The sequence below is a fragment of the Mesoplodon mirus genome (assembly GCF_964341445.2).
Source record: "Mesoplodon mirus genome assembly, chromosome: 5".
Taxonomy (NCBI): domain Eukaryota; kingdom Metazoa; phylum Chordata; class Mammalia; order Artiodactyla; family Ziphiidae; genus Mesoplodon; species Mesoplodon mirus.
This window is the reverse complement of record NC_138980.1, coordinates 184758537-184783500: the sequence shown is the minus strand read 5'-3', so window position 1 is coordinate 184783500 and position 24964 is coordinate 184758537. Positions and strand designations below refer to the sequence as shown.

The following is a 24964-nucleotide window of genomic DNA, read 5'->3' as shown; positions in this document are numbered from 1 at the left end:
CAGCAGGCCCGCCATGTGGTGGCGCGAGGTGGCGCCCGGGCCCCCCCGACCCTGACCCAGGGCCCCCTGCACACACACCTGGCAACCGTGGCCTAAGTCCTTCCTCTCCAGGACCTGCGCTGGGACGTCGGGATCAGCTGGGTTGTTCCGACCAAGAGGACCTGGGGGAGGAGAGAGCTGATGGGGTGGAGGGGCCGCGGCCCACGCTCGTCCCGCGTCTCTCCTCGTGAGCCGCGCCCTGCGGCCTGAGCCCCGCCTCCCCGCGCGGCCGAGGGGACACGCGGGGTGACGAGGGCCACGCAGGGCTGCGAGCGCGCGTCATCCGTGGGACGTTCACGCGGGGCCGGGCCCTCTGCCCCGAGACGGGACTGTCCCCACCTTCTTGTCAGGCTCCACCTGTGAGCCCCGCCTCCCACACCTCCGTGCGGCTCGCCAGGCCCCGCGGCGCCCTGTCCGGGGCTCCCTCCGCTTTACTGGGGCTGCTGGTTGGTGCCTTGGCGCTTGTGGGTCAACACTGCCCCGTGAGGGTCTGCCCACCAGCTCCTTTAAAACGCCCCCTTTGCTGCAAACCAGTGGCCGGTGTGGTCTGGACCCGGGAGACACTTTGGAAAGGGCCATCTGCCCACTTCCTGGCGGGCACGAGGCAGGTGTGTTAGGAAAGGTGAGTCGGGGCCAAAGCTGGGGTGGCGGGGGTGCGGGCCCGGGTGGGAGGGAGGCGGGCCTGGAGCCTCCGCGGCCGCCCCGCCCCGCCCCGGGTCCGAGTTCTGCCTGCAAGCACAGGAATGTAACGAAGTGTGAGGCGGTGGGGGACTGGGCGACGGGAGGAGGCCCCGCCGGCTACTTGCCCCCCTGCACCTTCTGGTCGTAGGTGCCCGCATGCTTGTAGCCCGGCACGTAGCCCGACTCGTCCACCAGGTCCACGCGGCCCGCCCTGCCCTTGCCCCTGCCCGACGGGTCGAAGCGCTCCTTGTGGGAGCCCGTGAACTTGGTGGTATCCGTGAGCCGCGACACGGTGGGCGAGGAGATGGCTTTCTGCAAGAGAGCGGGGAACGAGGTCAGGGAAGCCGCCAGGGCGAGTCCAGCCCAGGGGCCCAGACCGTGGACGGGGGCCGCCGGTGCCCGGGAGCCACGCTTCTGCCTCCTTCCCGAGACCCGCGCACCGAACTCACCGTCACCCCCGAGATGATGGGGGCCTTGCCCTCGATGAGCCTGTGCACCTCCCGGACGGCCTCTTCTCCGCTCTTGTCTTTGAATCTCTTCTTGGCCAGCTCCTCCAGTGCTTCCTTGAACTGCTCGAATGAGATGGTCCTGCAGGACTTGCCCCTGCAGGGAGAGGGGGCTCAGGGGGCGCCCACCGGGCCCAGGCACCCCCACGGGGAGGAGGCGCTGAGCAGTCACTGGGCTGGGACCCGCACCCCACCCAGGGCCTCGGTGACATCAGGGGACCCCTCACCCCACCTCTTTCCCACAGCCCAGAGCGAGTCATCCATTAAAACACAGAACGTGCCCTGCCCCGCCCTGGTCTGCGGCGTTACACCCAATAGTCGGCTGCCGTCGGCAATGGCAGCAAATACAAATCGTCCTGGAGTGAAGTTGACAGGAAGCACGTCCTTCATGAACGACTGGACACCAACACATCCTGGTCTGGTGCTAAAGTGGGCGAGCATGTCGCCTTCATCAGAGGGAAAGGGTGAAAAGCACGTCAGATCCCACGGCACAAGGCAGCTGCAGTCCTGGCTGGGGCCACCGGCCTGCGCGGGGTCGCCAGGGGGTGGGGGGCACGGTCCCCACTCGGGGACAGGATTGGGGGCCGCCTCCCCATGGCCAGGGCCTGACCAGCACTGGGCGCGCTGGGGCACAGCCGGGACCCGGGAGCAGCTCCTCATCCGGAGGCATCCCACGGCCGCCCGGGATCTGGTAGGTCATTCTCGCAATTTCTTTCTCCTCCCTCCCTCCCTTTTTGGCTGCGTTGCTTCGCGCGGGCTTTCTCTAGTTGCGGTGGCGAGCGGGGACTACTCTTGGTTGAGGTGCGTGGGCTTCTCACTGCAGTGGCCTCCCCCATTGTGGAGCACGGGCTCCAGGCGCGCAGGCTCAGTAGTTGTGGCGCACAGGCCCAGCTGCTCCGCGGCATGTGGGATCTTCCCAGACCAGGGCTCGAACCCATGTCCCCCGCATCGGCAGGCGGATTCCCAACCACTGCGCCACCAGGGAAGTCCATTCTCGCAATTTCAAAATGGCTCTAGACTGGCTCTTGGTCTCTATGAGTTTTAACTGAAAAGCACTTATGCCACCTTGGATCTTCCCCAGCGAATCCATCCGGTGAGGTTCTCAATGTTCTACAGTAAGAGGAGTGGGGGGAGGTGCCCCGGGGACCAACAGAAAGGCTGCCTGCAGAAGCCAAGGGCTCGAGACAGCGCAGCTGACGGCACCCAGGGGACCGGCTGGAGAGGGGAGGGCAGAGTGGGAGGGGGCTGCCCCCACGTCAGCACCGGCCGCAAAGCCACAGGCACGGCCGCAGAGCGGCCGCAGGACAGTCAGAAACAGGCCACATGTAAGGGTTTTTGACAAGGTTGCAAAAGCCAGTGAATGGAGGTGGAACTGTCCTTTCAGCGGCTGGAGGCTGCGCACAGAGGAGAGGGCCTGGCCTGTGCCCCACGCCGTCTACAAGTTTAACTCAACTGGACCACAGTCCTGCATTTATCACAGACCCCGAACCATCCAGCTTCTGGATAAGCATCCAAATGAAACTCTTCGTGACCTTGGCTTAGGCAAAGATTTTCTCAGGAATGACCCCCCAAAAACAGTCCATAAAAGAAAAACAATGAATTGGACTTGACCAAAAATTTTAAAACCATGCTCTTCAAGAGATACTGTTAAGAGAAGTAAAAGACAAGCCACAGATGGAGAAAATCTGATAAAGGACTTGTATCTGAAACACACAAAGAACTCTTATACCTCAACAACAAGAAAAAACCCAATGTAAAAAGTTGGGCAGGGTTTCCCTGGTGGCGCAGTGGTTGAGAGTCCGCCTGCCGATGCAGGGGACACGGGTTCGTGCCCCGGTCCAGGAAGATCCCACATGCTGCGGAGCGGCTGGGCCCGTGAGCCATGGTCGCTGGGCCTGCGCGTCCGGAGCCTGTGCTCCGCAACGGGAGAGGCCACAACAGTGAGAGGCCCGTGTACCGCAAGAAAGAGAAAAAAAAAAAGTTGGGCAAATATTTGAACCGGACACTTTGTCAAAGACCTACAAGTGCAAACCAGCCCGTGAAGGACGCTCCACGTCACTGGGCACCAGGGAAATCAGGTTAAACCGGGATGCGGCCCTGCCACACACCCACTGGGACAGCGGAAGTAAGTAAACCAGATAAAAGGACACCACGGTGTGGAAGGGTGCAGGCGGCAGCAACCCCCAGAAGGTGGGCCGGCAGCCCATGCACAGCCCCTGACCCCTCCTGGGTCTCACTCGCACGTAAACCTGTGTGTATCACTCTCCTATTCGTGGTTCTGTTCAGTCACCAGAACTCCAACAGCCCAGCGGTAAGCGATAAACATGCCTCAGGACGTCCCCTGCGCATGCCGGGACTCACAGGCACTTGACACGTGAGTCTGAGGACACGGGACGTGCTGACCGGCCACCCCGGGGTCGGGGAGACAGCGGAGGGAGGACACAGCCGCAGGGGCCACGGGGAGGACGACCAAGTCGTGCCGCCAGCGAGGCCATGTGGGCGGGTGGGGAGCGGAGCCCGAGAGGCCTGGACGGCTGTCGGGAGGGGCACCTGGACCGCAGGCCTCATCAGAGCCCCCGTGTCCGGCGGTGGGTTCCACCCCTCAAAGCCTGGCTGCGACACCACAGCGGCTCTGAGGTCCGTGGGCCGGGCTGGGGGGATCCCTTGGCCCAGCTGTCCCGGGCAGCGTGGTCCTGGCCTTGTTGGGGCGGGGAACCTGCCATCCCTGCTGGTCGCTGACCCACGACGGTCGTGGGGCCCCACTTGTTTGTCCTGGGTTGTCCAAGGCGCTCCTGTCTCTATTCACGGACGCCAGGCCTGCCTGCCAGCCTGGTGACCGGCCGCTGGGGCACCAGGCACCACCAGTGTGAGTCACTCGGGCTGGGGGCGGGGCATGGCCGACGGGGCCTCCGTCAGAGGCCGCATTCAGATCGAGTGGACGTGCGGGCCCAGGGCGCTGACCTGCCTGCTCCACCTGGCGGGGCCGGGTGTCCCCACATGTCCCCACCGTGACCGCCAGACAGGGTCTCAGAGCCTGGTCTGGGCTGGCAGGGAGCTTTCCCCAGGGGGCCCCGCGGCCCCCGCTGGGAACAGTCCCTGGGGAGTTCTCGAATGACACTGCCAGCCTCTTCCCTGGAGACACGTGATCACTTTACACGGCTCCGCACACACAGGGAGCCTGTTCTCCCGAGTGCACAGAACCGGAGAGGGTCCCCCCACCAAACCCCCTCCTCCCGGCTCAGCACTGGGGCCAACCAGTGCCCTGCTCAGAAGGCCGTTGTTCTGCTGGAAAGCTGGTCCAGCAGTAATGGGGTCACTGGTCACACACGAGGCCCCATGGGTTGTGCTTCCCAGGCCCTGTGTCCCCAGACCTCCAGGCCAAACGCAGGGCAGGCAGAGGGCTGAGCCCGGCCACTCCTGAAGGTCACCAGGGACACTCGGTGGCCAGGGATCTGGGCGGGGGGGGGGGGCAGCACAGCCCTCCGAGGACAGAGGTCTGTGTCTCCAGGGCCAGCGTCATGAAGGCCGCTGGACTTTGGCTAACATGTCCTAGGACGGAGCAAGGGGCCCCCTCTGGACCACAGATAACATGCCACTTGGGGGCTGGAGAAAGCCGACTCCCAGGCTCCCCTGAGCAGCAGAAGCTGGGACCTGGGTGACCCGTCCAGAGAGCAGGAAGTGGGGTCTGGAGGGGGAGGCTAAGGCACCAACGAGGGCCAGAGGAGGGAGCCCCCGGGATATTCCCATCAGACCCTGGGCCAGCGGGGCTGTGCGGGTGGCCACGGGAGCGCTGTCTGGAGGACCTGGATGCAGGGTGAGGATGCAGTGTGATGTGGCAGCTGCCCACACGTCTGGTACCAGGCCTTGGGAGCGGGCAGATGCCAGCCCCCTGCTCCTGGGCCCCAGGGACCACGCTGCTGGCAACCTGGAAGGAGGCTGCTCACACCCAGGTCTGGCGGCCTCCAGGCCGGCCGCCTGAAGGGCACCTGTGACCCCGACAGTCAGCTGCCCCCCAAGCAGGGAAGAGCATCCTAAGTTCCTCCCGACCTCGCGAGGGCCTAACGCAGGCTGGAGGCTCAGGGACGGGTTCTGGGGACAGATGCACCTGAGGTCGTTGAAACCACTTCTGGATGTTTGGGGAAGGTCATCAAAAGGCCTGTGTGCACTGGCGTCCAACACCAATATCAGCGGTTTGAGGAGCCAGCATGGACGGACTTGCCCGATTCCTGCCCCCACAAGCCTTGGCCCTCTGTAGACACGCCAGGCAGGCCCCAAGGAGGCCAGGGCAGAAGCTGCTGGATGCCCTGCACAGCCTCGGGCGGCCAGGAGAGGCCCCCGCGGAGGACACTGTGAGACCCCCAACGCCACAGCTGGAAGCACGTGCTGGGGTCAGGGCCCCGAATGCCGCAGCCTCACCCACCAGCCTGCAGGGAGGGGCAGGGCAGGGCAGGGCAGGGCAGGCCCGGGCGCCAGGCACCGAGCAGGCGCTGGGCCCCGCTGGCGTGTCTGGGACTGCACAGCGCACCCGGCTCTGCCCTGCCCACCGCTCCCGCAGGCATCCCGCGTGGCCTGGGTCTCTGCACCGATGCGCCAAGCTCTGCGCTTCAGACGGTTCCCTCCGCAGCCCGTGCAGCAAGAATGGGCCGCGTCCCCCGCCCCGGCGTGCGTCCTCCTAACCTGCAGCCCAGACAGGGCTCCAGAGTCACGGGCAACGCCACCGTTGGCCAGAAAGCCGGCGAGTGGGGGCCAGGAAGGGCCAGCAGAGCCGCCATCCGCCTCCCCGGCCTTCCCACCTGGGCACACACGCAGGGGACCCTGCGGCCCACGGGCCCCCGGCGGGACTGTTGGGGTGACACTCGTGCTTATGGGAACGGGGTCCTGAGTTAATTCCTTCCGCCCTGGGGCTGGGGGGTGGGGGGGGCGGGCACGGGGCCGGGGGAAGCCCTGGTCCCGGAGACGGCAGTCTTCAGTCGAGGCCTGGGGAAGAGCTGCAAGAATCGTGTTTAAAACTTAACACATAGCAACATCCAAACAAACAAGCGCTGCCATGACGACCGGCCTAAACAGAGGCTGCAGATACCGGGCTGGCGGCAGGGCTGCAGAGTCATGGCAACCGCCCCAAACAGAAACAGCCATCGGCAGTCAGCGACCCGTGTGGTTCCGCGCCCACGGCTCCCGCGAGCTGCGGCGCTTCTGCCACGGCTGCCACCTGGAGCGGCCGCGGTCCCACGACCCGCACGCCGGGACGCGCGCGTCCCCACCGCGCCCCACACTCCTCAGACCTGGTCCCCCAGGTGTGGCTCCCAGCCTGTCCTGCAGGACCCCACGACCCGACTCAGGGCACCACCCCCCCAGGACCCCCCAGGGAGCACTGTCTCCCTCTCCGTTCCCAAGGGCAAGGTCCCCCGCTGCACAGCTGGGAGGTCTGGGGGACCCTCCCCCAGAACAGGCTCTCCCAAGTGGGACACAGGTCACAGGGACCCCACAGGGAGTTCAGGTCCAGGAGGGCAGAGGGGGAGTAGCCACAGACTGGTCTTGACCGTGTCTTGACCACGACCCCTCGCCGGACCGGGGCTGCAGCCGCCCACTTCCCGCGACGAGCCGAGGCAGAGACCCTGGGGCCCAGAGCAGCCAGGCTCTGAGGTGGGGCCCCCGCAGTGCCTGGGCGCCAGGGGCCAAGCCTCCTCCCTGAGTGTCTGAGCAGTGTCCTGCCCTCCAGAGCGGGACGGGGACCAGATGGGGCTCCCTTTCCCAAGGGGCACAAGGGCCCGTGTGCCTCCACTGCCCGTGCCTCCTGCACACGCGGTCTCCAAGGCCTGTCCAGGGCATCTGTCCTCCGGGTGAGCCGTGACCAGCAGAGTGGAGACCTGAGTTCTACACGTGTGGGCATGCACGTGCGCGTGTGTGCGTGTCTGTGTGATGCCTCGGAGATGCTGTTGCTGTCCTCAAGGTGTGGTCCCGGGGTGTGAAGGGCGGGAGAAGGGGGAGGGGGCCTATCGACGCCCGGACCACACGCCCGAGCCCGTGTGCACACGCGTGCAGACACACACACGGACAAGCACACGGCGCCCACCGTTCGTCATCCCCGCTCTTCTTCACACGCGAACGTCCCCCAGAGCTGAGGGGAGCGGCGCCACAGACGCCCACCTCCCGGACTCGTGCCCCCGGCCCCCAGCAGCCCCCCACGGGCCGGGCTCTGCCACTTGAGACCCCTCAGGCTGCGGCAGGCGGCTGCGGCACGTCCCTGACCTGGGCTCCCGGCCCCACTGGGGCCTGTTCTGGTTCAAACTCCCGGGCATCTTCTTCCGGGCAGGGAGAGTGTCCTGAGGCGTCGCCCTCCTGGCCGCCCGAGAGAACGCAGAGCCCCGCTCCCACCCCCCTGGTCCCAGGCGCACACGTACTTGATCTTGCTGAAGACGATGTCCACATCGGTGACGGTCACGTTCCTGCCGTCGATCACCTGGCAGTCCCTGCACAGCTTGGACCAGTTCTTGCCATGCATCTCCTTCCCGGTGGCCCTGGTGTCCCCGTGCACCGCAAACCTCCGGAAGGCCTCCTCCAGGGCGCTGAGCTCCGGGCCCGCGGCGGCCGCGCCCTCGCTGGCGCCCTCCGACTCCAGTGACAGCCTCTTGGCTGTCCTGTCCTTTGCGGGGTCCCCTGGGGACTTGGGGGGCGTCTTGTTGGCGGGCTTGGGGGGCTTGGGCCTGCTGTCAGCCATGCTACTGGGAGGAAGCAACAAGAGGTCACCTGCTTTTGCGGGCAGATGCCCAAGGCCCCCGCTGCCCGCGGACAGGGGCTGTGGCCCGCCAGCAACTGTGCGACCCCGGGACAAAGTGTCCATCTGCTGCAGAACACGGCGAGGCCCCTCCAGCCCTGGCGCCCTGGCCGCCAAGTCCCCGACAGTCAAAGCCTCCAGCACGGTGGGGCACGAGCCAGCCTCCTGGGGGACTCAGGACCCTCCTGCTCTGGGGGCTCCCTGAGTGACACCTTCCCGGGCATCAGTGGGGTGACACCATCCTCGGGGAAGGGATCCAGAACCGGTCACGCTGCTGCGCCCACCTCAGGGCCCAGTCTGCTGACTAGGGTCCAGCGGGCCGAACAGACCGCTAGTAGAAGAGGGAAGCCCCAGGCGAGAGCAGGGGTCTGTGGAGACTCCGAGGGCCGAGCGGGGCTGCGGCCTGCGCCCAGGGTAGGGGGGGCTCACGTTGGGGGGTGGCTGATGGCGTCAGGAGCCCAGTGAATGCCCAAAGCTGGGCCCGGGTCCCCATGGGGCTGAGAAGACACCTCCAACTCCAGCAGCTCTGGGGAGCCGGGAGCTCAGCACCAATGCCCACCCCCAGAGTCACGGCTAGTGGTCAGCGGGGGGCAGTAGGCAACCTGGCATTGTGGGGGTCCCGAGCAGGGCCCTGCTGAACTCAGGACCTACAAGTTCCCCAAACAGAAAAGGCAGTGCAGCTCAAGAAGGCACAGTGGCTGGTGAGGATGGTCCAGGACACCAGGGGCTCAGGGCAGGGTGGACATGACTGGGGATGTGGTGATGAGCCCCAGGACCCAGCTCTCCGTCCTGGGCTCCACGTTTGTAGCTTAATAAAGTAACTTGAAAATTACTTTAACAAAACTAACAGGAGTGAGACCCTACATGCAGATGGGAAGCTCTCCAAGGTGACTTCCTGCTGTGGGGAGAAGCAGGACGGTGCGGGGAGCAGAAACGACACAGCCGGTGTTGGAGCCATCGAGGACAAACGGCATCCACGTGTGGGCTGCGCCCCGTGGCCAGGCGTCGCTGTGGCCGGCCGTGGACGTGGCAAACAGGAGGCCCGGCTCCCTCCACGTGAGGCTTGTCAGCCGCTGGTCCACGGGGTGGGGCCCGGGCCAGGGGTAGGAGGAACGGGGGTGGGCAGGTGAGGTGGAGAGAACACTGTGTGAGTGTCCCCTGGCCAGGCCCTGCTGAGGCACGGCTGACCCCGCGGGCTCCGGAGCTGGGAGCTGATGAGGGTTCACGGTGGGTGTGGGGATGGACGGCATGACCGGATTTGCATTTTCAAATGAGGGTGTGGAGAGGGCAAGGCAGCTGCCAGGTGGACTCACAGACCAGAGTGGAAGGAGATGCAGGACGAGCGGACCTGGGGAAGCCGGCCCCAGAGTGTCCACCAGGCTCCAGGGACCACCCACCATGGGGGCCCAGCTGTCTTCAGACACCACGTGACCCCCTGGCCCACCAGCCCCTCACAGGCTGTCCGCGCCCCAAAAAGGTGCCACGAGGCCTGTGTCTCCAGAATGATTCTCCCGGGCAACGCCCTTAAGACGTGACTATCTGAAGCAAAACCTGTAGAAAAGGTGACCCAGGACAGACCCTTATCTGCCACAGTCACAGCTTCTGCGTGACATCAGCACACAGTGCCCCCAGCCAGGAGGGCTGGGAATCCATGTTAGCAATGTGCCTGCAACAGGACCAGGTGTGCCTGTGAGATGGGCCAGGTGTGCATGTGAGCTGAGCCAGGTGTGCCTGTGAGATGGGGCAGGTGTGCCTGTGAGATGGGCCAGGTGTGCCAGTGAGCTGGGCCAGGTGTGCCTGTGAGCTGGGCCAGGTGTGCCTGTGAGCTGAGCCAGGTGTGCCTGTGAGATGGGGCAGGTGTGCCTGTGAGCTGTGCCAGGTGTGCCTGTGAGCTGAGCCAGGTGTGCCTGTGAGCTGTGCCAGGTGTGCCTGTGAGCTGAGCCAGGTGTGCCTGTGAGATGGGGCAGGTGTGCATGTGAGCTGTGCCAGGTGTGCCTGTGAGCTGAGCCAGGTGTGCCTGTGAGATGGAGCAGGTGTGTACGTGAGCTGAGCCAGGTTGACTGTGAGCTGGGCCAGGTGTGCCTGTGAGCTGGGCCAGGTGTGCCTTTGAGATGGGCCAGGTGTGCATGTGAGATGGGCCAGGTGTGCCTGTGAGCTGGGCCAGGTGTGCCGGTGGGCTGGGCCAGGTATGCCTTTGAGATGGGCCAGGTGTGCATGTGAGATGGGCCAGGTGTGTCTGTGAGCTGGGCCAGGTGTGCCTGTGAGATGGGCCAGGTGTGTACGTGAGCTGAGCCAGGTGTGCCTGTGAGCTGGGCCAGGTGTGCCTGTGAGCTGGGCCAGGTGTGCCTTTGAGATGGGCCAGGTGTGCATGTGAGATGGGCCAGGTGTGCCTGTGAGCAGGGCCAGGTGTGCCGGTGGGCTGGGCCAGGTATGCCTTTGAGATGGGCCAGGTGTGCATGTGAGATGGGCCAGGTGTGTCTGTGAGCTGGGCCAGGTGTGCCTGTGAGATGGGCCAGGTGTGTCTGTGAGCTGAGCCAGGTGTGCCTGTGAGATGGGCCAGGTGTGTCTGTGAGCTGAGCCAGGTGTGCATGTGAGCTGAGCCAGGTGTGCCTGTGAGCAGGGCCAGGTGTGCATGTGAGCTGGGCCAGGTGTGCCTGTGAGATGGGCCAGGTGTGTCTGTGAGCTGAGCCAGGTGTGCATGTGAGCTGAGCCAGGTGTGCATGTGAGCAGGGCCAGGTGTGCATGTGAGCTGAGCCACGTGTAAATGTGAGCTGGGCCAGGTGTGCATGTGAGCAGGGCCAGGTGTGCATGTGAGCTGAGCCAGGTGTGCATGTGAGCTGAGCCACGTGTAAATGTGAGCTGGGCCAGGTGTGCATGTGAGCAGGGCCAAGGGTGCATGTGAGTTGAGCCAGGTGTGCATGTGAGCTGAGCCAGGTGTGCATGTGAGCTGAGCCAGGTGTAAATGTGAGCTGGGCCAGGTGTGCATGTGAGCTGGGCCAGGTGTGCATGTGAGCTGGGCCACGTGTACATGTGAGCTGGGCCACGTGTGCCTGTGAGCTAGGCCACGTGTGCATGTGAGCTGAGCCACGTGTAAATGTGAGCTGGGCCACGTGTGCCTGTGAGCTGGGCCACATGTGCATGTGAGCTGGGCCACGTGTAAATGTGAGCAGGGCCAAGTGTGCATGTGAGCTGGGCCAAGTGTGCATGTGAGCTGGGCCAGGTGTGCATGTGAGCTGGGCCAGGTGTACATGTGAGCTGGGCCACGTGTGCATGTGAGCTGGGCCAGGTGTGCATGTGAGCTGGGCCAGGTGTACATGTGAGCTGGGCCAGGTGTGCATGTGAGCTGGGCCACATGTGCATGTGAGCTGGGCCACGTGTAAATGTGAGCAGGGCCAAGTGTGCATGTGAGCTGGGCCAGGGGTGCATGTGAGCGGGGCCAGGTGTGCATGTGAGCTGAGCCAGGTGTGCATGTGAGCTGGGCCAGGTGTGCATGTGAGCTGGGCCACTTGTACATGTGAGCTGGGCCAGGTGTGCCTGTGAGCTGGGCCACGTGTGCATGTGAGCAGGGCCACGTGTGCATGTGAGCTGGGCCACGTGTGCATGTGAGCTGGGCCAGGTGTGCCTGTGAGCTGGGCCAGGTGTACATGGGAGCTGGGCCAGGTGTGCATGTGAGCTGGGCCAGGTGTGCATGTGAGCTGGGCCAAGTGTGCATGTGAGCTGAGCCAGGTGTGCATGTGAGCTGGGCCACGTGTACATGTGAGCTGAGCCAGGTGTGCATGTGAGCTGGGCCACGTGTGCATGTGAGCTGGGCCACGTGTGCATGTGAGCTGGGCCACGTGTTGTTTTAAAGGGAACAGCAGCTCCGCCTCCCCTGGCTCCCCCTCCTCGAGCAGAACACAGGTGTGCACTGAGACCACAGGTGGAGTGTGTGTTCCTGCTCCCGCAGGTGTGAACGCACCTCCACCCCCGGGCCCCCCAGACCAACTCTCAGCCTCTCGTTCCCAATGCCCCTCCTCACGCTGCCCATATGTACACCCTACCTGCAGGCACTTCCTGCATCGGACCAGGCCTCAAGCATCTTGCCCCTTGGGATCCAGGTGCCTTCCAGCCCCCGGGGCCCATTCCACCTCCCTGGTCCTCTGGGCCCGAAGCCCCAGGCGGGTGTTGAGTGCACCAGGATGGCCAAGGCTCGCTGGAGGGCGGCCTGGGAAAGCTGCCGGCCCTCGGGTGGGGGGTCTGGGGGGGCGTGCTTCTGGGGGCAGGATGCGGGCCAGGGGATGCGCATGTCTGGGGGCTGGGACCCGCACAGGGGACTCCCCGCCTCCCAGGCCCTGCGGGGGCGCTGCTCAGGCCTCAGGCCCCGTCCCGCCGGCCTCCTTGACGCCAAACCTCCCGGAACTCGGAACCCGGCTCCACCTCACGCCGAGCGAGCTGGGCCGGCGGGAAACTGACCCGGGGGAAACTCGGGTCACGGCGCCCGAACCCCACCACGGGCTCTGCCGGGTCACCGGGCATCGCACCCCAAGTCCGGAACCTCCCCGCAACACATCAGCCCCACTGGCGAGCCCCCTACTTGAAGGGTCGGAGAGCCGGGGGATCCAGAGGCCTCAGCGCTCTGTGGCCGCCGGGATGCCCTGGGGGTGTCGCTGACGACGCGCTAGAGCTCGACTGGGGTTCTTGTCCCCGACCTCGTCCTAGAGGCTGCTCGGGACCGGGAGACCGGCCCGCAGGTGGGAAAGGGCTCCCGGGACAGCGGACGCCAGAAGGAACCTTCTGGAGGCACGAGCCGCGGTGGGAGCCCTGGGCTCTCGAGCTCCTGGTCCTCGGCCCCGTCGGCCCACCCCACGTGCCACCCTCCTGCGTTCTCAGGGCCGGCGTGGTGCCAGCACCCTCCAGATGTCTACAGCAAGCCGGGCCCAGGGGCGGCACCCTCCACCAGGGCCGACAGCCCAAGTCCCTGGGCCGTGGCTGCGCCCGCTGATGTGCCCCCGAGGCCCGGGGTCCAGCTGAGACCCTGCTTCTGCGCAAGAACCGCACGGGCCCTGGAAATGCCAGGTTCCCGAGCATCTGACAAACTAGCCCTCCTTGGACCTCGACGGAGCTCCTGACGCCCACCGGGCTGACAGTCTGCTGAGCGCACCTGACCTCGGCCGTGCAGGGGCCTGGGCACAGAACGCCCCTCGCCGGATGCCGCTGGACGCGCAGAGGCAACCCAGAGGCTCTGTGCCAAGTGCGGGAAGGAGAGGAGGAGAGAGTGCAGGGCAAGCAGGCGCCTCCCAGGGCAGCCCAGCCCCTTTGGACGGCTCAGCCCACCGGGCCCAGTCCCAGGACTGATGGCGCACGGAGGGGGCGAGGGAATAACAGCAGCAGCCCCCAGATAAGTCCCAAGTTGCTCCGGGGCCGCACAGGAGGCCAGGGCGCCTGGTCAGCTGGTCCCGGGGAGAACCTCCTTGACCCCTGCCGGGTGGGCGCGCTGTACCCGTGCAGCCAAGATGAGGTGGGCGGGTGAGGGTTAGGACAGAAAATGCAAAAGACCAAGCGGCCAGAAGCCGGGGGATGGATGCCGTCGCCTCCCCCTGCTCCCCTCTGTCCACCAGGGCTTAGGCCCCCAGGGTCGGGGTCCAGCTTCGCCCTCGGTGCAGCCCCTGGAAGAGGCACAGCCTCCGAGGGAACAGCCCGAGGGGAACAGAGGCGTCGGGGCTGCGCACCGTCTGGGCCGCCGGCCCGCAGCTCTGGCTCTTTCTTTCAGAGTCCACTGGAACACGACACAGCCCTTTGGCAACTGTCCACATTTTAGTCATAATACGGCCACCACAGCTCGGCTGCCCGACACTCGATGTGAATGACCACTCGTCCCAGGCAGCGGGGCCTCCCAGGCGGGCACAAAGCGGCCTCTGAGTGCCTGCCCCGCAGAGCAGACGGTCCCGGAGCCTCAGGCGTGGACGCAGCCCTGCCGGCTCGGCGCTGCCTTCCACGGTCCCTGCAGGGGCCCCGACAGCACGGGGCGAGCGGCCGCACCGTCCGAGCAGGATGCCACTCAGGTCCCGGGTCACATGCTTCAGGCCGTAGGCCCGGAAAGGCCCGTGGGGTTGGGACCTCCTGCACTGAGGCTAGGCCATCCCTCGGGGCAGCCTGGGAACCACAGTCACAGCCACACTGTCCCCTGCGCCCAAGTCAAACGCGGTTTCTCTGGGACGAGAGGGAAGAAGGTGGGTGGCTGAGCGGGCGCCTTCCTGGGGGCCGTGGCCATCTTGCGGGAGCCGCACCCGCGGGCCTGGGGGCTCCTGCTGGTCGGGCTGGCGGGGGAGGGGACGGGGGCGGGGGGGAGGAAGGGGCCAGGACAGGTTTGCCACCCCTGCCCCTCAGAAGAACTGATGCGGACAGCAGGAGCTTCTCTGGGTCACCACGAAGCTGGGGCTTTTTGGGGGACTCACTCCGTTGGGACCCCTTGGCCTCCCAGGAACCATGTCCTGGGCCTCAGTCCCCCGGTCCCAGAGCCGGTCTCTACTGTTTGTCAGCAAGTTTCTTACAAAATCCAAGAACACGGCATCTGCAGCCAACCTGCGGTCGGGCGGACCCTGTGCAGGGCACGTGTAGTGGGTGAATGGTGTTCCCGAGCCAGGTGTGTCCACGTCCTCGCAAGGTGGAGGAGCCTCGTTTGGAAGAAGGGTCTCTGCAGACGTCATCAAGCTAAGGATCTCGAGATGGGTCCACTCTGGACCAGGGTGGCCCTAAGTCCATTGACAGGTGTCCTTACAAGGGACGGAAGAGGAGACACACAGACAGAGAAGCCACGTGAAGACGGAGGCCAAGACGGGAGGGACGTCGCCATAAGCCCAGGGATGCCCGGAGCCCCGGGAGCTGGAAGAGGCAGGAGGGACCCTCCCTGGTGCCTCTGGAGGGAGCACGGCCCTGCGACACCTCAATCTCGGACTGGGAGTCTGGCCTCAGAACTGGGAGAGGACATATTTCTGTAGTTTTCAGTCAAAAGTCTGTGGTCCTTTGTCACAGCGGCCGCAGGACCCGCACACAGCAGGGACACCAGAAGGGGGTCCCTGCCCCGGAGAAAAGCGCCTGCAAAGGCCCAGAGGAGTGAAGCCTGGGAGGCGGCACAGAACCCAGGGGCGATAGCGGGCAGAGGCCCCTCCCCGCAGACGGGGTCCGGCCTCGAGTTGGCGTGCACGTGAGACCCTCAACAGGAAGTCTGTTAGCTCCAGGAACGTGGAGCTGCCCGCGGATGGCCTGGCCTCTCCCCGACGGCAGGCGCCCTGCGGTCACCACGTGCCCGCACGGCAGGTCCTGGGGCCAGGCCTCTCAGGCCGCCCGAGACCCCACGGAGCCCACAGCGTGGGGGGCAGGCCGGGGCCCGGGGAAGCCAACCGCAGGGCCAGGAAGAGCAGAGGGGCCTGCGGGGAAGGGCCGCTGCCTGGGTCTGACGGCTGGCAGGTGGGCGGCAGTGTCGCCTGCAGGCCGCAAAGCCTCTCCTGGCCCCAAGCAGCCGAAGAGGAGATCAGCCGGCGCAGGTGTGAAGCGCAAAGCCGGAGGCAGCCCGAGGGTCTCCGCAGTGGTCTGCAGCCCAGCCCTCACTCCCCACCCACCCCGTGCCAGACAGCTGGGAGGCTTCCCACCAACCACGGGGACTGAAAAGCCCCAGGCCCCCCACCCGGGAGGGCAGGGCACCCTGAACAGACCAGCCCTGCCCTGGGGGTGGGCGGACGGGCGCCTGGGAGTCAGGGGCGGTCAGGCCGGCTCCCCTCTACCCCCAGCGTGGATGCGGGGATCTGGAGCGCTGGTGCCCCAAACAGCGGCAGGACACACACAAGCACTCCTGAGGAGGAGACGACCGTTGGAGACGGAAAAACACAATATCCACATATGATGATAAAAAAAATAACCAGGCCCAAGAGGGGGAACAAGTGCCAAGAACTTGCAGAAACAACAGGAAGCAGAAACGACGAGAGGCTCCAGTTACTGGAGCTGGATCAGACATTGAGTTTAAAGTAACTACGTGCACCGTGTGCAGAGAAGAAATGGGCAGTGCGCGCCGTGTGCAAAGAAGAAAAAGAACAAGGTGAGGAATTCCAGCCAAGAATGGGGCCTGTAAGAATGCAGGTAGCAGATCTGAAAAAAGAACACCTTGGAAATTCTAACCGTAAAACAAACACACAATAACTAAAATTCAGAACTCAGTGGATGGGATTCACAGCAGAGCAGGTTAAAGAACTCGTGGATCAGAAATACCCAAAAGAAAACAGCTAGACATGGCGGAAACGTGTGTGTGTGCACACATGTACATACACATGTGCATGTGTATGGTGTACACACATAGGAAAATGGTATGTGGGTACACCATCATATGTGAGGTAAGCTGCCATCCAGGAAGTTAGGAAAAAAACCTCAGCAAATTAAGGACAAAGGTGTTAGAAACAATGAAGATAAAAGTACAAATTAATAAATTAGAAAACAAATCTATAATACAGAGGACCAACGACATCAAAACTTAATGCCTTGAAAACACTGATAAAATTGATAAATACTGGGGACGCTAATCAAGTAAAAAAAAGAGAAGGTCAAAATATCCCATATCAGATGGAAAATGAGGACATCCCTACAAGCTCGACAGATATTAAGGGATTAAAATATAATAAGAGAATATTATAAACAATTTTGGACCAACATGTTTGATAATTTAAATGAAACAGACAAATTCCTAAAAACAAAACAAAAGCCATTTTACCAAACAGTAACAAGAAGAAATATATTCTTATCATTGCTCTTGTATCTATTATTAATTCTTATAATTATTGAGGATTTGAATTCTTATTTAAAACCTTCTCACAAAGAAAACCCCAGGCCTGGATGACTTTACCAGCAGATTCTTCCTTATACCGAAAGAAGAAATACTGTCAGTCTTACACAAATTCTTCCAGAGAAGAGTAAAAGATGAAACACCCCACCCGACTCATTCTGGCTAAAATAATCCTGGTACCAAAACCTGATAAGGGCGTTACAAGAAAAGAAAAATGGATGCCAATCTCACTTACAAACACAGATACAAAAACCCTAAACAAAATATTAACAAACTGAATCCAGTAATAGATAAAAAGGATCAATACCTTACAATCAAGTTTGGTTTATGCCAGGAGTGCAAGGTTCATTTAACATTAACTTAATATAATTCACCACATAACACAACACAGAACCAAAATCATATTATCATCTTAATAAATGCAGCCAAAGCACTTGATGGATTTCAGCATTTATTCACCGTAAAAATTCTGAGCAAATTAGAAAAGGAAATAAATTCCTTAATTTGATAATGGGTACCTACAAAAAGCTACAAAATCATCACACTTTGAATATTGAAAAATTTTCCTTTCAAACTGGAGTAAGAGAAAGACGCTTGCCTATCACCACTTCTACTCACTGTGTCAGTGTGGTAAGATACGGAAAGGAAATAAATATATAAACGTAGAAAGGAAGAAATAAAACTGGCATTATTTGCAGTTTCTATGACTGTGTACACACAAAATCCAAAGGGATCCCAGGAAAACTATTAGAATCAACGTGAGTTTAGCAAGGTTTCTGGATACATGGTCAACATACAAAAATCTATTTCCATGTAGCAGCAAAACCAGACAATAAAAGGTATTTAGAAATATACCATTTAAAAAAAAGTGAGGAAATATGAATTACCTAGGAATACATTTAACAAAAGATGTGTAAGACCGTCCACACAGAGACTATGAAGCATTATTGAAAGAACAGTGATATTATGAACATGGGTTAAGTCTGAAATACAAAGAGGTCAATTGTCCCTAAATTCATCCACAGTTTTAATTTAATCCAAATAAAAATTCTAACACTTTTTATGTCTGGGTAGTGAGACAAGCTGACTGTAAAATATACACAAAAAGGCAAAAAACCATGAATTAACCAGCGATCTTGAAGGAAGAACAGGTGGAGGGTTTGCCCAGCGGTTTCGAGACTTGATGGAAAGTTCTGGAAATGAAGCCAGTGTGGTGTGTGGTCTTGGTACAAGGACAGAAAATAAACCACTGGGCAGAAGAGAGCCTCCAATCCACCCGCACAGGTGCAGAGACAGTGTGGACAACAAAGGAAAAGCGGGGAAGAAAACTTTTTCAACAAAAGGAGATGGGCTGACTGAACAGACACATGGAGAAAAATGGAAATTAATTCAGGTACAGATTGAAGCAGGAAAGGCAAAATCATTAAGCCTCAGGAAGGGGATGTTTGAGAGTATCTGATGTCCTGGGTGGGAAAGACTCTACACAGGACACAAAAACCACTAACCCTAAAGGAAAAGATTCTTAAATGGCACCAGATTAAAACTCAGAACTTCCATTCATCAGAAGATATCACTAAGGATTGAAAAGACAGCTGTGGGCAGAGAAGGTGTCTCTTACATGCAACACACATTGCCGTCTCCAGAATCTAGAAAGAACCCTGTGGATCAACCAGAAAAAGACAGCTCTAGAGAAACGGGCAAGGGACTCGAGGAGGCCCAGCACATCCAGACACCCAGTCACTGGCGGGGACGCCTGGCTTCGTTACCTTAGCCTGAAACGCAGGCTCTGGCACGCACCCTCCAGAAGGCCACCCGCCAAGAGGCCACTGCGCCCTGCCCACTGCCGGCGGCTGTGGAGCGCGGCCGTCAAGGGGCTTCAACTCCGGGGAGCCGCCGGTACCATCGGCTAAGACGGGGCGCCGAGGGCCCAGCAGAAACATTCGCACGTGTTCTCCGAGGAACACGCAGGGGGGCTCCAGGCAGCCACGCCAGAGAATGGAAATAACCCCAAGGCCCGTGGCCCACACAAGGGATCAGCGGACGGTGAGGGGCTCACGGAACGCAGCAGGCACCGGCTCCACGCGGTACTGCCCGAAACGCGCCAGCATCGCAGAGCACGTGCTGTGAGGCAGGAAGGTTAAACACTAAACCGGAGGGGGGGCGGGAAACAGGCGCAGGGAGTAAAACCACAGCAAAAGCAGAGTCCCTCCCCAGGAACGGGCTGGGGGGCAGCCACAACCCCTGGCAGGAGGAAGAAGGAGCGGCCCGGGACCTCTGGAGGCCTGGGGGCCGAGCAGCCAGCAGGGCCAGGGCCGGGCAGACGAGGCCCAGATGAGCTGCGGGAACCGCCTTCCCAGGAAGGCAGCTTGGTGCTGGGGGCTCCTCCCAGGCTCCGAGGCCCGTGGCCCCCCGCGCCCAGAGGCAGTGGGAGCGTGAGGCCTGAACGAGGCCCCCGGAGGATGCTGGCTTTTGTGACATTCCCGCTGGAGCGAGAGCTTCCCGGGGCTGACCTGGCCGGGCTCACCTGGCACCTGATGTCTGTTGAACAAATGGGTGCAACAGGGTTACAGGATGAGACCTTGGGACTGTGGCCCAAAGAGGGGAGGTTGTGCTGGGACAACTGGACATGGGACATGCTGGGGACACAGGGGGACACACGGGGACACTGTTCTGTGGGACACAAGGCGATGGGCAGGAAAGGGCTCCAGGTGTTCTTAACTTTTAGGCTTGAAAAAAGGTAAGGGCCAGTCCTTCCTTTTCACAAATCTAATTAAGAAAAGGAAAAGTGGCCATGAATGTGCTCTCCCGAGGGTAAGCTCACACACACCCCCAGCTAATGGGGGGTCGCAGAAGACACTTGGGTTTGGTACCAAAGTCAGAACACCATCATTTCCTCACACCCTGTGAAAGACTTGTTACATTTCTTCACCAAGGAAGGTCCTACATTTGGACATTTAGACATTAAATTACAATTGAGCTTCACTGCACGTCACTGCACATCCCGTACAGTTAAAGGGGAAATCTGCAAGCGCAAAACAGTCTTGCTTCCCTGTCAGCAAACGAGATTTGGAGACAGCATGCCACGTCCCTGTGGGGAGCGGCCCTTCCCCCATATGCCCTTCTTGGGGGCTGCAGATCACAGAACCCGCACCCTCCCCTGTCACCCCAGCAGGGCCAATCAAAGCCATTTCCAGGAACTGCCATGTGGATGCCACTGAGGACGTTCCCCCTCTGAAGAGACTCTGCTGAGCTGGGACTTGTGGCGGGGATGCTGTGGACTGGGGGTGCCAAGCTTGGGGGTTCCATGGGTTGTGACACCATGGTTACCTCCCCACCCCAAGAGGGGGCTGGTCTCCCGAGGAGGGGCTGAAGAGCGGGGCGCCGGAGACCACGTCTGAGCCCCAGATGCCGCTGGGCACCCCCCAGGCAGCTCCCCACCTTCCTTCCCAGGAAACACCTGCTGCTCAAGCAGCAGGAGTTGGGCGTGTGTCGATTCTCCTGCCTAATCCCAGCATCCGCCTGGTCCAGGGTTTGGGGCTCAGGTGGCCTCTGCACAGTGCCCGGCACCCTCGGTCTGGGGTGGTTTCCAGATGGTGCCAGGCTGGGCCCAGGGCACAGACCTCCCGACCCAGGGAGGCCCTGATACTTCAAGGTGCAGTGGGGGCTGTGCCTCGTGGCCCCAGTGGCCCCGGATGGCGGCTCCTGTACGTGCTCCTCTGGCCTCACAGCAACATCACCAGCTATAAATAGCCCTGGCGCTAAGCCAGCAAGCCTCTCCCTGAGGAAGCTTCTAATTCTCAGCCTCCTCTGCAGGGAGCGGCTCCACTGCCCACCAGCGAGGGAAGCCACGAGGACGCAGCCCCAGAGGACAGTTTGGCTGCTCAAAGATTTCTCTTAATCCTCAATCAGTGACGAGTGATTTTAATTTTCTTCACGAAACTCTCCTGTGATTTGCACATTTCCCACAATGAGCATCTATAACCTTGTATACAGTTAAAACAGCTTATTTATTGCAACTTCAACGGGTTCACGAAGATCAGCCAAACAACACCGAGGAGATAAGAATTCGGCCAACACAGCTCCCACTAATCTCCATCACTTCGTCATTCCAAAAAGATGGAGAAGAATTTTTTAATGTAGTACATAAATTAGGGTACCTTTCTGAGTCACAGATCCTTCTGGAAATCACGAAGGCCCCTTCCCCAGGAAAACACACATACCCTTGTGTGGCACGCATTCTGCAGATGCCCCCAGGCAATTCACCAGCACCCCCTTCCCCCATCACTCATCACTGAGCCCTGGGATTCCAACCACGTGGTGGGAACAGGGGCTGGTACCAGAGAAGGGGTCATGGAGTCCAGTTTAAGGCACTCGCAAGGCGCCTGTCCCATGGCCCCCGCCCCTCCCCCCATTTCCTGCCGGCTCCAAGCTCTCCCTCCCCAGGCCCATTGCTCCATCCCCGGATGTGGTCCTAGGGCACTTGGAGTTCAGGTCAGGGTTTACTGATCACCTCCTAGGCGGCAGGGGCTGGCCCAGGCCCTGGGGAGCACCCCCCCAGCGCACCCTCCCTGAGAGATTGGCCACGGGGAGTCCTGGGAGGTGGTGGCGGGGGGGGCCGTGGGAGCTAGGTCTTTTATCGTTTATAAACGTCAGATGAATTAGCCAGTAAACACACAGACGGATGACAGCATAGCCAGCTTAGCCTAAAAGGTGTCCCATCATCAGAGCACAAAGCGCCTATCAAAACAGCAGTCACAGGGAGGGTTTTCTTCCCACCTCATTTCAAGGCTTCATTTACATAACTGAAACCGCAGAATAAAGGGTTTCTCTGGATCCTCCTTCAAGGGCGGGGCACTGGTCCCCAGGGGCGTGTGGAAAAAATACACTGGCAGCCAACCTCTTTATCTTGATTGCCGGGTTATGTGCCCACATGCGATAAGAAAACAGAACACCCCTCCGGGGATGCTTCTGGATTTGCAAAGTGTAGGCCTGACCCTCTCACCTGCACCGATATGGCGACGTTAATGCCGGACCGAGGGACGGCCGAGTTCTCGCCAAAGGATCACGTACATTCTCGGCCCCTGGACACAAACGGCCCTTTCTGTGGCCCTGGGGCTCCTTAAATTCGTGCTGTATGACAGTGGCTTCATTTCAAACCCTCTAAGCCCTAATGTCCCGCAGTCTCGCTGGCAGCCGCCACCCCAGGCCTGGGCATGTGAACGGTGTTTATGTAGCAGGACACGGAGAGGGAAGGGGCTGCGAGGGGAGTCCTCTATCGCGTTACGCACCGACACGAAGAAAGGCCGAGGAGCCTCATTTAGGGCCCAATTATAAACCTGCCCTTTGCATCGCCGGTCGCTCCAGCCCGCGCCCCCGCGTCCCCAAACCCGCGCCCGGACGCAGCCACGGGGGCCCGAGCGCCGCGCGGATAGCCGGCAGCTCCGGGGCGCGGGGCGCACGGACGCACTGGGCCTCGGGGAAGGGGCGCGGGCGGGCGCCGGGAATGGGTGGCGCGCCCCGGCCCGCAGGAGCAGGTGGCCCTGCGCGCCGCGCCCCGGGACGGAGCCCCGCTGCCCCTTACCTCGGAGATGCGGCGACTGCAGCGGCGGCGCCTCCGCGACTCGCGCGCGAGCAACCCGGTACCCGGCCTGCGCTCGCGCCGCAGCTCCCAGCCCGCCGGCTCCGCCCCCGGCCTCAGGCCCGCCCCCAGACCCGCCGGCGCGCCCCCTGGCCCCCAGTTTCCGCGCCCGGTCCGCCCCACGCCCTGCCCTCCCCGCGCTCCTATTGGAGGACCCGTCCCAGGACCCGCCCCCAGCCCCCACTGGCCCCCTCTCGGACCCGCCCCCCAGGCCCGCCCCGCACTCTCTTGGCGGCTCCGCCCCGCCCCCTCCCTCCCGGGCTGCCAGGCGCACTGAGGCCGTCCGAGCGCGGACCCTGCCTTACAAGGCGGGTCGGCGCTGGCCCCAGGGCCACACGGCTCCGCGGGGCGGGGTGTCGCCCGTGCGGTCCCACCTGGCCCTCCGGGACCCCGGACGCGGGTCGACGGATGGGCGCGAGGACGGGCCTCCCGGCTGGGTCGGCTGGACGCTGGCCTCTCTGCGGAGACGCTCGGGCCAACGCTGGGGTCCGGGGTGACCGGGCTCGGGCCTCAAGGAGGGGAGCAGGGTGGGGCGGGGAGTGGGGCCGCCCCGCGAGAGTTTGGGGGACAGTGGGAGGGTGAGGCGAGCGCCTGGCTGGGGTGGGCCAGAGGCGGGGAGGCGGCTCCGTGCCGGGCCCTGGGCGCGGTGCGCAGCTGGGACGCCTTCCCGGGGGCGAGCGGCGGCGCCCCAACCCGGGCTCCGACTCCAGCTGGAGGCGGGCCATCTTCCTGCGTCCGACCGGGGCCTCCGCGGGTTACCTGGGTGAAAGCTGCAGACCTCAGAGCCTCTTCCAGGGTCTCTTCGTCTCTCTTCTCGGGACACCTGCTGCTTCCTCTCCACCAGGCCGGCTCTGCGCCAGGAGGGGTGGGTTCGGAGACAGGGCGCGTCCCCGCCTTCACCAGGAGTTTGCTCAGCCGAAGGTTCTGGGGCCGGGGTGACAGGGAGGTTCTAGTCCTGAGACTTGGGGTGCAGGGGTCTCCCTCTCTATCCTCCAGGCCCCCCTCCAGTGGAGCAAGCCGCCCCAAACTGTCCAGATGCCCGGGCTCCAGGGGGAAGCGTGGCCTTTAGTTTCACTGCCGTGGTACCTGGCGCTGGCCAAGGAGCCCACCGCAGGCCCTGTCCTCCCCTCTTGGCTGCAAAGCCCCCACCCTGAGCCTTACACATACACACCTCCATGGCCCATCTGGCCACAGACTTCCCTCCCCCCCCCACCCAGTCTCTGTGCTCGTCCTGGCTGCAGAGACCCCACACCTGACCCCAGGCTCTGCCCAGCTCTCAGGTCTCGTCTGAGTCGGAATTGCGGGCAGCAGCTTCCGACTTCACCTGGGATTCCGGCCGGGCCAGGCAGCAGGGGAAGCCGGGGTGCTGAGCCAGAGAAGGGGTCACAGGTGCTGCTGTCCAACAGACCGCCCGCCCCCGGGAGAGAGGATGCGGTTTTCTCGACCCTTTGGGAACCAGGGACAGGCAGGCTGAGCCCGCCCATCCCCACCGTGGTCCTGGGGTGACGTGCCTTTCTCTCAGCCCCTCTGGTTTCTGCTCCTGCTCAAAACTGGCCGAAGATGGGCTTCTATTTCTCATTTCCCTGAAAAGTTTCACGCTCTGGACACCAGGCAAGTCCAGGATCTTAGAGTCGCAAGGACAGGGAAAGCAGGAGGTCCCCCTGAGGCCCGCTCCTCGTGACCTGCGGTCCTGACTCTTTAGGTTGAAGCTGGGCTGCACCTTCTCTGTCCCACACAGCCCCGAGCACCGCTGAAGTTACTATTAACGATGCAAACGAAAGAACGAAAAACACTACTCGTTATTATGTTCCCAGTATCGTATTAGCCAAAAGGCGAGCATTCGGTCCACTTTCAAAACCTGTGCAAGCGCTGTGGCATAAATGTGCGGGTTTGCCGATGGCAGAACTGCTCTGGGAGGTGAGTGCCAGACTCCGGGGGCAGAAGTGTGTGAGGGACAGAGTCATCCCAGAGGCAGGGCCTGGGGGACGGGGCGGGCTCCCAGCACTCCCACCCCCACGATGGGGTGGCTAGAGCTACAGCCCACGGAGCCACGCCCCACGGCGCAGGCGCCAGAAGCCAGCCAGCGGGGTTGCCGGCTGTACCATTCCTGGAGGCTACCACTGGTCGTCTGTGAATGAGATTGTGCTTTGAGTTCACAGCATAGGGTCAGTCCTGGCCACACTCAAAAAATCGCCTGGAATAGTGACATGGGCTCTTACCAAGCTGGGAGAGTCCCCTTCAGGATAGGATGGGATGGCAGGTTCCATCCTGGTGTGGGAGTCGGAGGACCCTTCTTCTGGCTCTGGCTGCTGCACCAGCGCACCCTTTGTGGGGGATGACACTGCCCCCTGGCCCTTGGTCCACTGACAAGACTGGGACGGCCTCCGTCTACACCCCAGTTATCAAAACCCAACTCGAGCTGGCACACGCACGTCTGCACGGTGGCCACACGGAGGCCGCCCGTGAGCGGAATCATCTGTACTTGTAAGACACTGTGCTGGTTTTTCAGGGCCACG

General features: G+C 61.9%; 1 protein-coding gene across 5 annotated transcripts; it reads right to left on the bottom strand.

Annotated features, from left to right (window-relative positions):
* Positions 1–163: 163 nt before the first annotated feature.
* Positions 164–24097, bottom strand: LOC309803721 (tubulin polymerization-promoting protein). Of its 5 annotated transcripts, none has more exons than XM_082620345.1 (4): positions 12042–15073; positions 7628–7948; positions 1170–1323; positions 164–1032 (listed from the first exon to the last, which is right to left on the bottom strand). In XM_082620345.1, the coding sequence occupies exons 1-4, from the start codon at positions 12284–12286 to the stop codon at positions 838–840; spliced, it is 915 nt and encodes a 304-aa protein (XP_082476471.1). In that variant the 5' UTR covers positions 12287–15073; the 3' UTR covers positions 164–837. The 5 variants fall into 5 exon arrangements, with proteins under 5 accessions (XP_082476471.1, XP_082476475.1, XP_082476474.1 ...); XM_082620349.1 differs by lacking the exon at positions 12042–15073 and adding an exon at positions 23208–24097 and having other exon boundaries at positions 168–1032; XM_082620348.1 differs by lacking the exon at positions 12042–15073 and adding an exon at positions 23208–24096 and having other exon boundaries at positions 169–1032; positions 7628–7945.
* Between the last annotated feature and the right edge of the window lie 867 nt (positions 24098–24964).

Excerpts from the sequence above, each read along its gene's own strand:
- LOC309803721 (XM_082620345.1), bottom strand. The coding sequence starts at position 12,286 with ATGCGCATCCCCTGGCCCGCATCCTGCCCCCAGAAGCACGCCCCCCCA. Across the intron at positions 7,949-12,041 it reads GATGCAGGAAGTGCCTGCAG|TAGCATGGCTGACAGCAGGC; the intron begins GTAGGGTGTACA and ends GCTTCCTCCCAG. Across the intron at positions 1,033-1,169 it reads CCATCATCTCGGGGGTGACG|AAAGCCATCTCCTCGCCCAC; the intron begins GTGAGTTCGGTG and ends GCTCTCTTGCAG.